General features: G+C 38.3%; 1 protein-coding gene across 1 annotated transcript; it reads right to left on the reverse strand.

Annotated features, from left to right (window-relative positions):
* Positions 1-7,721: 7,721 nt before the first annotated feature.
* On the reverse strand, positions 7,722-12,480 carry LOC102292267. Its single transcript, XM_005950871.3, has 4 exons — positions 11,415-12,480; positions 9,950-10,297; positions 8,792-9,151; positions 7,722-8,565 (listed from the first exon to the last, which is right to left on the reverse strand). Exons 1-4 carry the CDS (start codon positions 11,470-11,472, stop codon positions 8,420-8,422), a joined length of 912 nt encoding a protein of 303 aa, XP_005950933.1. The 5' UTR covers positions 11,473-12,480; the 3' UTR covers positions 7,722-8,419.
* Positions 12,481-12,848: the final 368 nt, after the last annotated feature.

A 12,848-nucleotide genomic window follows, 5' to 3' on the forward strand; every position in this document is an offset into this window, starting at 1 on the left:
TGGTGATGAAGAATAAATCTGGAATGAGAATCGAGAGCTCTGGTTTAGAAATTGTTTACCTCCACATTACCACCATAAAATAAAAATATTAAAGTAATGCACAATTCTCCTGCACACACATAAACTATAACATGCACATCAAATTTACTCTTTGTATCACATATCACAGGCTCTTATATCCCAACTCCTACATAAATCAAATGAGGCTGCAAGTCCTTTCACTGGAAAACTAAAGTACTGTTCTGACACTACTTTACCTGATTCCACATGACTTATTACATTAAAGGAAACATGAACAAACCTTGTGCCACCGTCGCCCAGGACACAGTCAACGTACACTTCTTTCTGCTTAATTCTCACTTTTACTGTGTCGTAAAACCCGAGTCACTCTGAGCCTTTTTCTGTGTGTGTGATACAGAAAAAAAAATTAATTAATAAAATGAAATAAATTCAGGTAAGCACCCTTACTGACATTTTCATTCTGTCATTTTGTACTTGTCACTTTAATACACCTACTGATTAACATTTTAGACTTTGTTTTCTTTATTTTCCTAGAAGTGCTGCAGAGAAACCACAGAGCCCCCAAACTTTACTACTGAGAGGAAGGAGGAGGGCTCGAGTGCTGCAGTGGAACAAAAAGGTCTCAGATCTGTGTGACACGATGGGACAAACAGCTCTTCTTTGGCCGCTCTGTAAGTATCACATGCTCTTTTTAAAATCTCAGTATGTAATATGTATATTTAAGGTATTCTGGTTGAGAGTGGCAGTGGGTTGGAGCCACAGGTAATTTTTTTACTTAAGACTTTAAAGCTGTGTTAATAACTAAAGGAAAAAATGCTGTAACAGTAAATGTAGTTACACAGTATAAAAGGAAGTACAGGTGGATGCTGCAGGTGCTTTAATCCAGCTGGGTTTTTTGTGTTTAAGGTGAAATTTTAACAGCTTCACAGTTTCAGGTGACTAAATTAGTTAAAAACTCATATTTAGTGGTCAATGGTGCAGGTAAACTATTGTGGTGTTAAACTGCATCCTCACCTCCCCCCTACAGAGCACATCCTGTTTATCAGTCTGACACTTTAGGTCACTGCCCCACAGGTTGAGTAGTGGATATTTAGCTTTTAAACCAAAAACACATGAAAATCTATTGACTCTTTATCTCTTGGGCTTTGCTTTCAGTCCTGATGTCGCTGCTATGCTGGGCAACAAACCACGGTGAGGGAACTTTTTTTAAAATGACATAAAAGACCATAAAACAGGCCTACGAGTGTAACTGAGTCCCAAGTACCAAGCACAACAATGGGGAAAGCTTAGGTTTTATATTTGTCTGTGAGAAATTAAACGAGCCTATAAAATTGTGATGATTGTTTTAAAAAAAAGTCCTGATTCAATAATGACGGATTTTAAAAAATAAATGTGAAGGCATTAGTACCATGGTCTCTAAATATCAGTTTATTCTTTTAACATCAGTAGAAGGGGTTGTTAAATATAAAATGATATAATGTTAAAATAAGAGGATTTAGGAGTGGGTGGTAACCAGCATCTGCACTGTTTAACAAGGCTTTCTTGGTGCTGTAATACATACGCAATCAGCATCAGCCAGCAGATGTTTAAGTTACAGCTGGGCCTTTAGGTCCATATGTGGTCCTAGATAAGCAGAGACACATCATGCAAATTTTAGTCAAAAAAAGAAAAAGAGGGAAAAGCTAAATTTGCACTTTTCAGACTGAAGACGAACTGAGGACCTGCAACATAACAAAATCTACCTACCAGCATCTCTAAAGCTTTATTTTATGATACCTGTGCACGAGTTACACTCCTGGATCATCTTCTGCCTGCACCTTAAATACACCAACAAAGATTCTCTTGGTTTTCAACAAATGTATGTTTTCTTTGTGACAAAGTTATTCCTCATGTTTTGCTTTGTTGTAATAATTTCTCCCACAGCTCGTCTGACTGTGAGTCCCAGCAGCTCTCAGTTCTTTATAGGAGGTTTTGTGTCTCTGAGCTGTGAGGAGGACGACAGCTCTGCTGGATGGACTCTGAGGAGAAACACAAGCAAAGAAACCAGGACTCAGTGTGGAGATGGGTTTGGAGAATCAGCTGGTTCTTCCTGTACCTTCAACCACATCGTCTTAGTAGACAGTGGAGTTTACTGGTGTGAGTCCAGAGAGGGTCCCATCAGTAACATGGTTAACCTGACAGTCACTGGTAAGCTGAGTGTGTGGAGTTAGTGTTGATGAAGCTGTGTGTAAATGGATGAAATGCTGTAGTTTGTCTCTGTGTTGAGGTGGATCAGTGATCCTGCAGAGTCCTGTCCTCCCTGTGATGGAGGGAGATAATGTCACTCTGCTCTGTAAAACAAAGACCACTCCCTCCAACCTCCCAGCTGCTTTCTATCAAGATGGCTCCCTCATCGGGAAGCAGCCTACAGGTCACATGACCATCCAGCATGTTTCCAGGTCTGATGAAGGCCTCTACAAGTGTGACATCAGCGGTCATGGAGAGTCTCCATCCAGCTGGATCACTGTCACAGGTGAGGCTTTGGTTTCTTTTACACATTTTAGACTCAAAGATACTCAAAGTGACCACAACGATTTGTATTTCTTAGTAGATGCAGGTTCTCCCACCTCTCCTCCTCCATCAGCCTCCACTGCCTCCCTCTCCTCCTCATTTTCCTCTCCTCCTCAGCACTCCTCTGTTCCTCTCTCTGTGCTGGTCTTTCTTCCCTCCATAATTGGAGTGCTGCTGCTGCTGGTTTTACTGGTTGTATTGGTGAGACGATGTGTCAAGAGAAAACCTGAAGGTAAGAGTCACATTCTGCTCAAATATAATGCTTAATGCTTAAATATTATACTAGTTTTGAAAGACAGATCACCTAAAACTCAATTTTTCTCTGTTGAGTTTTGACACATTGAGCGTTGTCTCTACAGCTCATAATCCCAACAGTGAGCAACTCAAACAGCACTGCAGACCAAACACATGTAGGTGTGATTATGGGGTGAACTGTTCCTGTCAAAATTTTTTACATGATGCACAGCATGTGCAGTTTTCACACTTTTGTCTTTTTGAGGACAAATTTGAGCCACAGAGAGTTAAAATAAAGTCACTACAGTGCAAATGCTATATTTGTGCATCACATACTTAAGTTAGTTCAGTTAGTTTTTTCCTGTGTCTGAATTGAGATGCTGTGTGTGAGATTTTGTGGTCAGAGTGTCAATGTGAGCAAAGCTCTTTTGCCGTCCAGTTTCCTGTTTTCTGAAAGAACAAAACAAACCTTTACTTGTTGTTTCACCACAGAACTCCGAACGATAGAAATAGTTCTACTTTTTTTTGGCTTCATGCAGCTTTATACTTAATTAAATCTTTCTTTTACTTTCCATTTTTAAATATAATTAACCGCCTTATAAATATTAATATTCCAAATGATGAAACAACATCAGCAACAGTTCTATTGTTTCCATTTGCTTTTCAGAGAGAGATCTTGCAGCAGGTGACACCTACTTATCAGGGAGAAAAGTATCAGCAGGTGACCGTAATGGGTCAAACAGGACAAGAGGTACAAGTTTCCTACAAGGTAAACGCTCAAAACTTTAATCTTCCTCTGAGGTTTCAATAAACCTATTATTTATTCAATCTAAGAAGTTAATGTTTGGAGTTTTTAATAAATATGTTATTAAAAACTCCAAACATTTTTCAGACATTGGTGTTTGCTCAGGTCAATATTTTCAGTATTTTCAAAGCTTCAGTTTATGACCAAATCCTGTGTGAACTACAAGTCATTGTGTGGAAGAAGTAGCAGATCTGTTACAGTCTAGTGTCAGTATTATTATTTTATTTAATTTTATTTATTTTTATTTTCTATCACAAAAAGATGGAAAAAATATTTCAAATTCATCCCAGTTTTTACTTGTCTAATGATTTAAAACATTATTAATATTAGAAAATCTTTGCATTTGATTTTGCAGAGAGAGATCCTGCAGCAGCTGTCACTCACTCATCAGTGAGAAAAACAACAGCAGAAGGCCAACATGGATCAAAGATGATGAGAGGTACAGATCAACCTTCCTGTTAGATAATCATGTGTTGTGATAACATTTGGTTCAGATTTTGGTGATTCTTGCAGGTCAGCCTCTAATTTTTTTTAATCATCATTTCATTCAGTTCTTTGTCTGTGTTTGTTTATTTCATGGTAGCACAATTAAGTGAGATCATTGTTTGTTATAAGAACAACACACTTGACTAAAAGGTGGAGATTTAGTTGGATTAAAAATTGCTTTAAAAGATTTCAGTCCATTGCACATGCTCAACACACAAATCAAAGTTTGTTCAGGGAGTTTTTCAAAAGATAAAACTTCATATTATTAAAAAAAACTTATTTGCATTTAGAGGTGACCTTTCAACAGGCAGAAAGAACCTCAGGACTTCCTTATTAAATTAAGCGGCACAGGCAGTACAAAGCACACAGCAGAGGGACCCAAAGGAAATCAGAATATTTATAAAGAAATACAATTAGTGCAGAAAGCTGGAAAACACTGAAGCCCATGCGCAGCTGTGTCCACCCTGTGTTAAAGAAGTTGAAAGAGAGACTTCACTCTGAGCGTCAGGCTATCAGATACAAATTTATTGCTCGTAATTTTATTTTAAATTAGTTTCAAAGGTTTGCAAGTTTGTTTCCTTTACAAGATGCAGTGTGTCAAAGTGTTACATTGTTTTGACACATGAGCAACTCTGTGGCCATTAAGCTTCCTGTTTTAAGAACTAAGTAGAGTTGTTAAAGTTCCTTCAGTTTAAAGCTTGGATATGTCTCTGTACTTTTCAACTGTAATTCAGAGATTTAAATTTTATTATAGATTTATTTCATCCTAAAATAAAAGGTTATGTGTCTGTTACATGACTTTGTCTTGTTTTGCAGTCAGTAATCCACCTGCAGTTTATTCATCAGTGCACAGAACAGGTGACATCACCTATGGGGAAATCACCATCAGGACAAACAGCAGACAGAGAGGTACAGCTCTTCGATGTTGACTTCAAAATCTCCCTTATGTATAGAAAAATTCCAAACCTAAATCAAAATTTTAAAAAGCTCAGATCTCAGCCTGCAGCAGCAAACACAGTGAAAAGCACCATTAGTTCCTCTGCACTGTGGAGGGATTAACCTGGCGAGATGAAGGTGGTTATCAGCTCCACATGTCAGACTGGTCTAATACAAAGGAAGAGAAAACTATTTTAGAAGGATATGATGTGAAGAGACACACAACTTCTGGAGAGAAATCAGGGTTTGTGTGTGAGATAGAAACCATGTGATGTAAATATAGTATGAAAAAATGTTCTTTAAATATAAATTGGTGTGAATATATGATTTTTTTTTCGCATTTTGAAATCTGAGGCAATGTTGAACATGAAAATTTCATGTACTATTAAATATATAACCCTTTAGCTGGCCTTTCTTACTATAAAAGTGAATCAGGATCTGTTGAGTTAGATACTTCAAATATACTGTATATAAATATAAATATAAATTCAAATATACAAAGATACTTCCTACTGGCTGGTTAAATCATGAAAAAAAAAAACATTCAAGCAGTGCTGCAAAATGGCATATTTGAGCATGCACTAATTATAAAAACTTTATCGTGCAAAAGACAAATAGTGAAAATTTCTGTATAATATGTAATTTTACAGTAACCTTAATAGAGCAACTTTGGTACTTCAATTGTACTTTAATCATTATTGAGGAAACACATTTGGCAAACATATGCATTTTCTTTCTTTCTTTTTCATTTTCGAGGACTCTGAAAATTTAGGTTAAGTTTAAAATATGCTAAGATGCATGAAAAACACAACCCAATGTTGTCAATGTAAAATTTTTCTAACATTAAAAAAACAAAAAAACAGCAAAACAATTAAGAGTTATGAAAAAAGGATTAGTAGCTTATTTCATGTAAGTCTTGTCTTGTCTTGTCCAATACAAGACACTGCCCCTCACCTCCAAATCCAACCTGATCCTAATACCACATCTTCTACAGGTAAGGAGGAATCAGGCAGTCTGCAAACTGACTGCTAGACTGAATGCTGAAAAAAATTCCAATATACATATGCTTTTAATGCCTTTTAAAAATGGTATTTTTACAATTTTACAAATTGTGGACCATAAAATTAAAATAATGAGCAGAAGGTCTATGAAAATTTATGATGAAATTAGTCAGAAAAGAGGTGGAAATACAAGGAATCCTTTTGTAAGTTAGCAGAGGTATCAAGGCAAGGCAAGTTTATTTGTATAGCACAATTCAACAACAAGGTGATTCAAAGTGCTTTACAGAGACATTAGAAACAAAAACAAATAAAAAGCATGATTTAAAATTGATTAAAACAAGCAAACAAACAAACTAACTAATTAACAAACAAACAAACAAAACAGTATATAAAATCAAAATAGATAAGATCAGTAGTTTGTGTAAGTTTTGAAATTTAAGCTTAAAAGTGTGGATTTGGTGCTTTATTTAAATGCAGCTGAGAACAGGTGAGTCTTCAACCTGGATTTAAATAAACTGAGTGTTTCAGCTGATCTGAGGCTTTCTGGGAGTTTGTTCCAGATATAAGGAGCATAAAAGCTGAATGCAGCTTCTCCGTGTCTGGTTCTGACTCTGGGAACTGATAAAAGACCGGATCCAGATGACCCGAGGGATCTGGAAGGTTCATACTGGGTCAGGAGGTCACTGATGTATTTTGGTCCTAAACCATTCAGAGCTTTATAGACCAGCATCAGAACTGGTCTATCAGTGCAACAACTCTGTCATTCAGACTCGAAAGATCTGATTACAGCTACAATAAATATTTATACATATAGTAATTGCAGAAATCCTGAAATTCAGGAAATTCACTGTCTTATACAGTGTATAAGACAGTGTTATTTTTATTCTTTCACCTGCAGTGTTAAACTCCTCCTGCTCACGTGACTCTGTGGATATCCCCTCTGTAATAAACAGAGCCGGTGCACGTTTTTCTCATGTTTACCTCCTGACATCTAAACTTTCTCTAATCTGTGTGTTTGTGTTCAGATCTTCCACCAGAGCCAGTGGTCATCTACTCCTCACTGAAGTTGACCCACACGCCTTCAACGCAGTGTAACCAGTCTGTGTAGTGACGTCCAGCTGGCTGCTACATCCCTGCACTCCTCTCAATATTATACATTATTTATTTAATCATATACTGTGTGTTTACAGTTGTACAGCTGTACTGAACCAGTTTGAATGTAGAGCTCAGGATGAAGTGCAAAGTATTTTTTCTAAAATAAAGTGCTCTTAGTGCAACCTAGGTCTCGGCTGAAGACCAGAGGAGACCGCGCCTTTGCCCTTGCCGCACCCAGGTTATGGAATACTCTTCCTCTTCATATTTGCGCATCAGAGTCCATTCAGTCTTTTAAATCACGTCTAAAAACGTATTTGTTTAACCTGGCATTCAAGGCTAATTAGGGTAATTTACATCTGGCTTTGCATTTAGATTATGTAATTATTTTATATTTTATTTATATCTGTAACTTATATTTTATATTGTGATTTTTATCTGTATCATGATTTTACTGGAAAGCACTTTGGTGTACTTCGGTCTTTAAAATGTGCTATATAAATAAATTTTGATTGATTGATTGATTGAATAAATATAATACAGTCACTGAATACACCTGTGAAACATTTGAGATTCAAAAACTGTTTTCTTACCTAAAGCAGAGTCAACAGACTTCAGCCTGCATGTTTGTGCCTGAAGAGCTCATCTTTGAAAACAGCTGCAGTGTCAGATATTAACAGTGGATTTTGGGTGTTATTGTTATTACCATGCTATTACTGTTATTGTTAATGTTGTTGTTATTATTGCTACTATCCATCCATCCATTCGCTGCTGCTTATCCTTTTCAGGGATATTATTGCTACTATTTTTGTTATAAATGTTGTTAATTTTATTACTTTGGTAATTTATTGTTACCTACTATAATCAACTTGCAATTGTTCACCGGGGTTTTCCTTTAGGTAATACTACCTGGTATCAGATACTAAAATAATACCTGCTCAGGGTTCATGTGACATTGTCAGACTGCATATCTCATATTTGCTGGTCAACAGCGTGACTCAATGAGTCATGAGAGTGTCTTTCAAAAAAAATCAATTTTGAAACCTGGTAAAGGGGAAAATGGCAACAAAAACCAGCTCCGAAGCCCCCAAGTCTGATGAAATGCCACAGACCATTCTCAGTTTAGTTTCAGTTTTATTTGTCATATGCAAGTAAGCACAGGGTCTACATTGCAATTAAATATATTTGACGAAAGGAAGACAGTCACTCAGCAGTACAGTACAGTAAAAGATAGTAAAAAAAACTAAATATGTATAAAATATAGTGGAAAAATACAGTAAAAAATGTTAACAGACTAAATATCGTCTGTAAGGGTTTTAGGAGGAGGTTTTAGTTTTATAAAGATCGCCAAAGAAGCAATCACAGCAAAAAGTGACAAAGCAGCTACCAGTCCAGGATGTCCTCTACTGACTCCATCCTCTGTGTGTCCTCCTGGCTGACCTGCAGGTGAGAAACAGGTGTGAAGTGTCAGCTGTCAGGTAGGTGATGAGTGAAGAACAGAACAGAATCAAACTGCTGTCAGACATTATCTACTGCACTCTGATCACATCACTCAGACCAGCTGCTTTCTACAAAGTCTCATCAACAACATCTTTAGAAACAAACATCAACAACCAGGAAGCAGCTTCACCTCTGATCACACACACACTCAACTCTGCTCACTCACCTGGAGGATCAACACTTAGACTGATGATGCTGATGGGGGGAGTCTCCAGATGAGCTCTCTTCCTGCGGTTTGTTCTTCTCCTGAAGACACGACACTCGTATATTCCACTATCAGCAGTCGTGACATGCTTCAGAATCAAAGACACGTCTCCATCCTTCATCTGTTTGTCCTGCAGATCCACCCGGTTCTTAAAAGATGGATGCTGCTCGTCTGGATCAACCTGTTCATCCCGATACAAAAGAACATAATGTTTTCCAAGGTCAGCTCTGCTCCACTTTACAACTGCCTTGGAATTGCTGTCGATATTTGGAGCTTGACATGGCAGAATGACGTTCTGTCCAGCTGTGATGTTTATATGAACTGAAAGAGAGAACGCAGAGAGAGGTCAAAACAAAGTGCAAACATTCATTTCTGCAGCACTGATCACCATGAAGAGCTACAAATACCGATCACAAGTCCAGGTTAGCACATGGACTTGTGGAATGCACTCAGCTGATTTCACCATGCAAAGTGTGATGAGCAATAAGAGGTGTACGTTACTTGACTGAAGCAACAGATTCAGAGTACTTTGACCTCTCTCTGGGCCAATAATAACTGCTGCATGCTTTGCCCTCGTTTGAGCTCAGTGAGGCAGACACGCATGTACAGCTGTGTGTCTGCATCAAAATAAACATGTAAAACTCACAAACCATAGCATGCAAAAAAAAAAAAAAAAGCAACCAATAAATATAACTGCGAGGAAGTCCGTATCAAACATGTCAAAACCTACCACAACAAGAAGCTTCTCATTTGATCGAAATATTAACACATCAGATATATATAAAAAAAAGCATGCTTTTGTTGAAACTTGTAATGAAGACTTTTCGAGCCAAACTAAAGTCTGAGCCAATATCTTATTTATTTAATCGTATTTATTTTCTGTATAAAGATGCCTCGAACCAAAGGGAAAACATTTAAAACCCTATCTGTGTTTTTCTTTGAGTTTTCAGTTACACAAATACAAAACTCTCCTTTACCAAACAAGGATTGATAAAACTGCCTCCAGAGACCCTCTGAGCATGTAAAAAAGGCCACACTTCAGAAATCCAAAGCACTCCCCCATAAACACTGCTGTAACCAATGCTGTAAGCGCAGTAAGCTGAACCTCTGCAGACTCACCAGACTCTGTGACTGTGAGGTTGATGGAGTGCTTGAACTCTTTGACGACTCTCTCGCCATTTCTGGTGCTGCTGGTTGTAATCTGACACTCATAAGTTCCTGTATCGCTGATGCTGACGTTCCTCACAATCACAGAAACATCTCCATCCATCATGGATGAGTCTCTCAGCTGCACTCGGCCTTTAAAGGATTCGTGCTGGTAGTTCTCGTACGAGCGCTGGTCTTGGAAGAAGAACACATAACCCTGTGAGATGAGCTCCGGCCTGCTCCACTCCAGCAGGGTGATGTGTGCATCTCTGGGACCCCAACACTGAAGAGTGGCATCTTGTCCAGGCCTCACACAAACCTCTGTATGAACGAAAAACAAAGAGGAGAAAAAAGCATTAATAGTGTTTCATACTGCATGTCTTGGAAATACATTTTGCAGAAGAGGAGGTTGGACTCTGTCTCTGCAGTTTTTCTTTCTGTAGACAGTCAGGAAGTACTGAACAGAGGAAGTCTGAATAATATCAGTGGATTAATCAAAGTAATGGATTCCTGCAGCTCTCTGATACTCATATATGTTCTGTCTCTATAAAGGACGACTTTTAAACTTACTTACTAACCTTACTAGATCACCATGTCAACTCATATTGAACCTGGTGGCAAAAGCAGTATTTAGACTTGATAGATATTCAAGAAGAAAACTTTAAGCTTCCAAATGTCCTTAAAGAGCTGAAATTTATAAAAGTACTCATTATTAACAACACGGTGTACATGTTTCATTAATGAGTCTAGTCCTTTAATGTTGCATCTGGAGAAGTTTTTCCTGAACTGCCTGGTAGCTTAAACTTTAATAACACAGCATAGTATTTTAGATGTATTTAAAAAAAAAAACTGGCAACATTTTAAATTATTGAAGAAGTTTTAAAATAAACAATATTGAGTACAAAGTACAATACTCCATCTAATATACAGTGGAGTAGTTTGGAAGCAGTAAAATCATCAACAATCAGAATCAGAATACTTTATTAATCCCTGGGGGAAATTATTTTTTGTTACAGTGCTCCATTTTCAAACCAACATTAAGACAGACAGACAATACACTAACTAAGAATAGTACAATATATACATATATACACATACATACTTCACTCATAAATAAATAGTTGGAAAAGAAATAAATAGTTGGAAAATCAACAACAAGTTGATTCTGTTCATCTATTTCGTCAGAGCCTGCTTTACTTTCTCTGCAGCCTGGCACCATGTTAGCGTCAAAAACATTCTTTTTGTTGGCAAATTCCTTCTAAACTCGCTCACATTTTCTTCCATCTACGGTATCAGACGAGCTGCAGCAGCTGTTTGCATTTCCCCGGAAGCGTGAAAATGCTGCAGTGCGTAGTTTCACTGTTTACATCCTTGATGGATGAGTCATTTCTTTTGGCAGCCTGTCAGTTCATGTTACCTCAAAACGCAAGACACTCACCTTTCAACGCAGAAGCCACCAACATCGGGAGGGAGAAGAAAACTACAACCGACGACATTTCTGCAGCCTGCTGTTTGGTAGTGGTGGGCGGATCGATCCAAATATAGATGGCACATACAACCCCAGTACTGGTATGAAATCAATGCTAATGTGAAAGGATCATTATTTTTCTCTGTCCTGTAAGGACTCGGGTCTCCGCAGGGTCTGCCCCGTTCCTCCAGCCCTACTGTGTTGTTATTGTCCAACTGTCACGTGATTCAGTGATCAAGGGGAGAGAGGAGGAAGGAAATTCCTCACAAACACCCCCAGCAAAAATATATATAGAGAGAAACAGGGAAGCTCATGTCATAGTTTTTATTTTCCTTGTTTATTTCAGTCTGTGACTTTAGTCTTTGTCGCGGTCTGTGACAACAACACAAAGGTCAGCTTTGGTCACATCTCTCTCTTTCAACGTCTGCTTCCTCTTTGTCAGAGTGGGGACAGGCGGAGGATTTAGAGATCGTGGTTCAAAATAATTTAAAATCAGGACACAGACCCTGGTAAGAAGTAATCCTCGCTGGCTTTAAAACTGACCGCAGCAGTTATAATAAGCAGCGATCCTGCTGAACTCTTATCAGTGAGGATTAAATGAGCTGCAGGACCTCTGAGTTAGACTGACTCAGTGTGAGCTTGGTGTTCCTAACATACAGGACGCTGAGTGTAAATCTGCATACTTCAGGTGATGCTGTTTCTTTGTGTAGCAGTACTCTGATCATAACGTTCTCACATGCTTATCATTTGCTGCTCGTTGCTCTTCTACAGTGACAGCTGCACATTACAGCTCCGAGACTTAAAACTGCATGCACTGTTTGTTCGTTTATTGCTCCACCAAGTGAATACACGTAGAGCCCTGTACACAGTGTAACTTCAGTAGCCTACTTCCTTTTTTCTAAACTGTGGGCAGGCTGCCCGTACTAACACTAAAAGAAACAGCGAAGCTCAACTGACTTGAAACTGAAACTTGACTGATCACTGACGCCCCCTGTTGCTGTTGATCGGCTCTTAAAGCCACAGACGCAGTTTTTACTCAACGAATAAAATGGTAACTGAGACTACACGATAAAACTATGAGATGGTCACATGAATATAAGGAAAGCTCGCTATTATATCTGAAACTGTGTTCCCTGAGTCAAGAAGTTCACTTTACGCGCACAAGCTGACTGTAATCCAGCTTCATTACCGCGAGAAGAAGCAGCTGAGCTGATACAGCACATCTCCCACAAACACGGTTTACAGTTTAAAGTGGAGAGACAAATCACGCAGTTCACAACAGCCACATGAAAAGCGCAACATGTTAACCCTCCCTCTCCTCTGCCTCTCACAAAATGAAGCCGCTGCTTCTTCAAACTCGATAAAATGTGGCGATCGACTTCCGCCCTACTACCAGAGAGAGGG

This window comes from Haplochromis burtoni, unplaced genomic scaffold, assembly GCF_018398535.1.
Source record: "Haplochromis burtoni strain Fernald_Lab_line unplaced genomic scaffold, NCSU_Asbu1 Contig_869, whole genome shotgun sequence".
NCBI lineage: Eukaryota > Metazoa > Chordata > Actinopteri > Cichliformes > Cichlidae > Haplochromis > Haplochromis burtoni.

What these genes read in the sequence shown, in the direction of transcription:
- LOC102292267 (XM_005950871.3), bottom strand. Translation starts at nt 11,472, where the DNA reads ATGTCGTCGGTTGTAGTTTTCTTCTCCCTCCCGATGTTGGTGGCTTCT. An exon ending in CCTCACAGTCACAGAGTCTG is followed by an intron (nt 9,152 to 9,949) that starts GTGAGTCTGCAG and finishes TCTCTCTTTCAG; the next exon opens with TTCATATAAACATCACAGCT. An exon ending in TCTAAGTGTTGATCCTCCAG is followed by an intron (nt 8,566 to 8,791) that starts GTGAGTGAGCAG and finishes TCTCACCTGCAG; the next exon opens with GTCAGCCAGGAGGACACACA.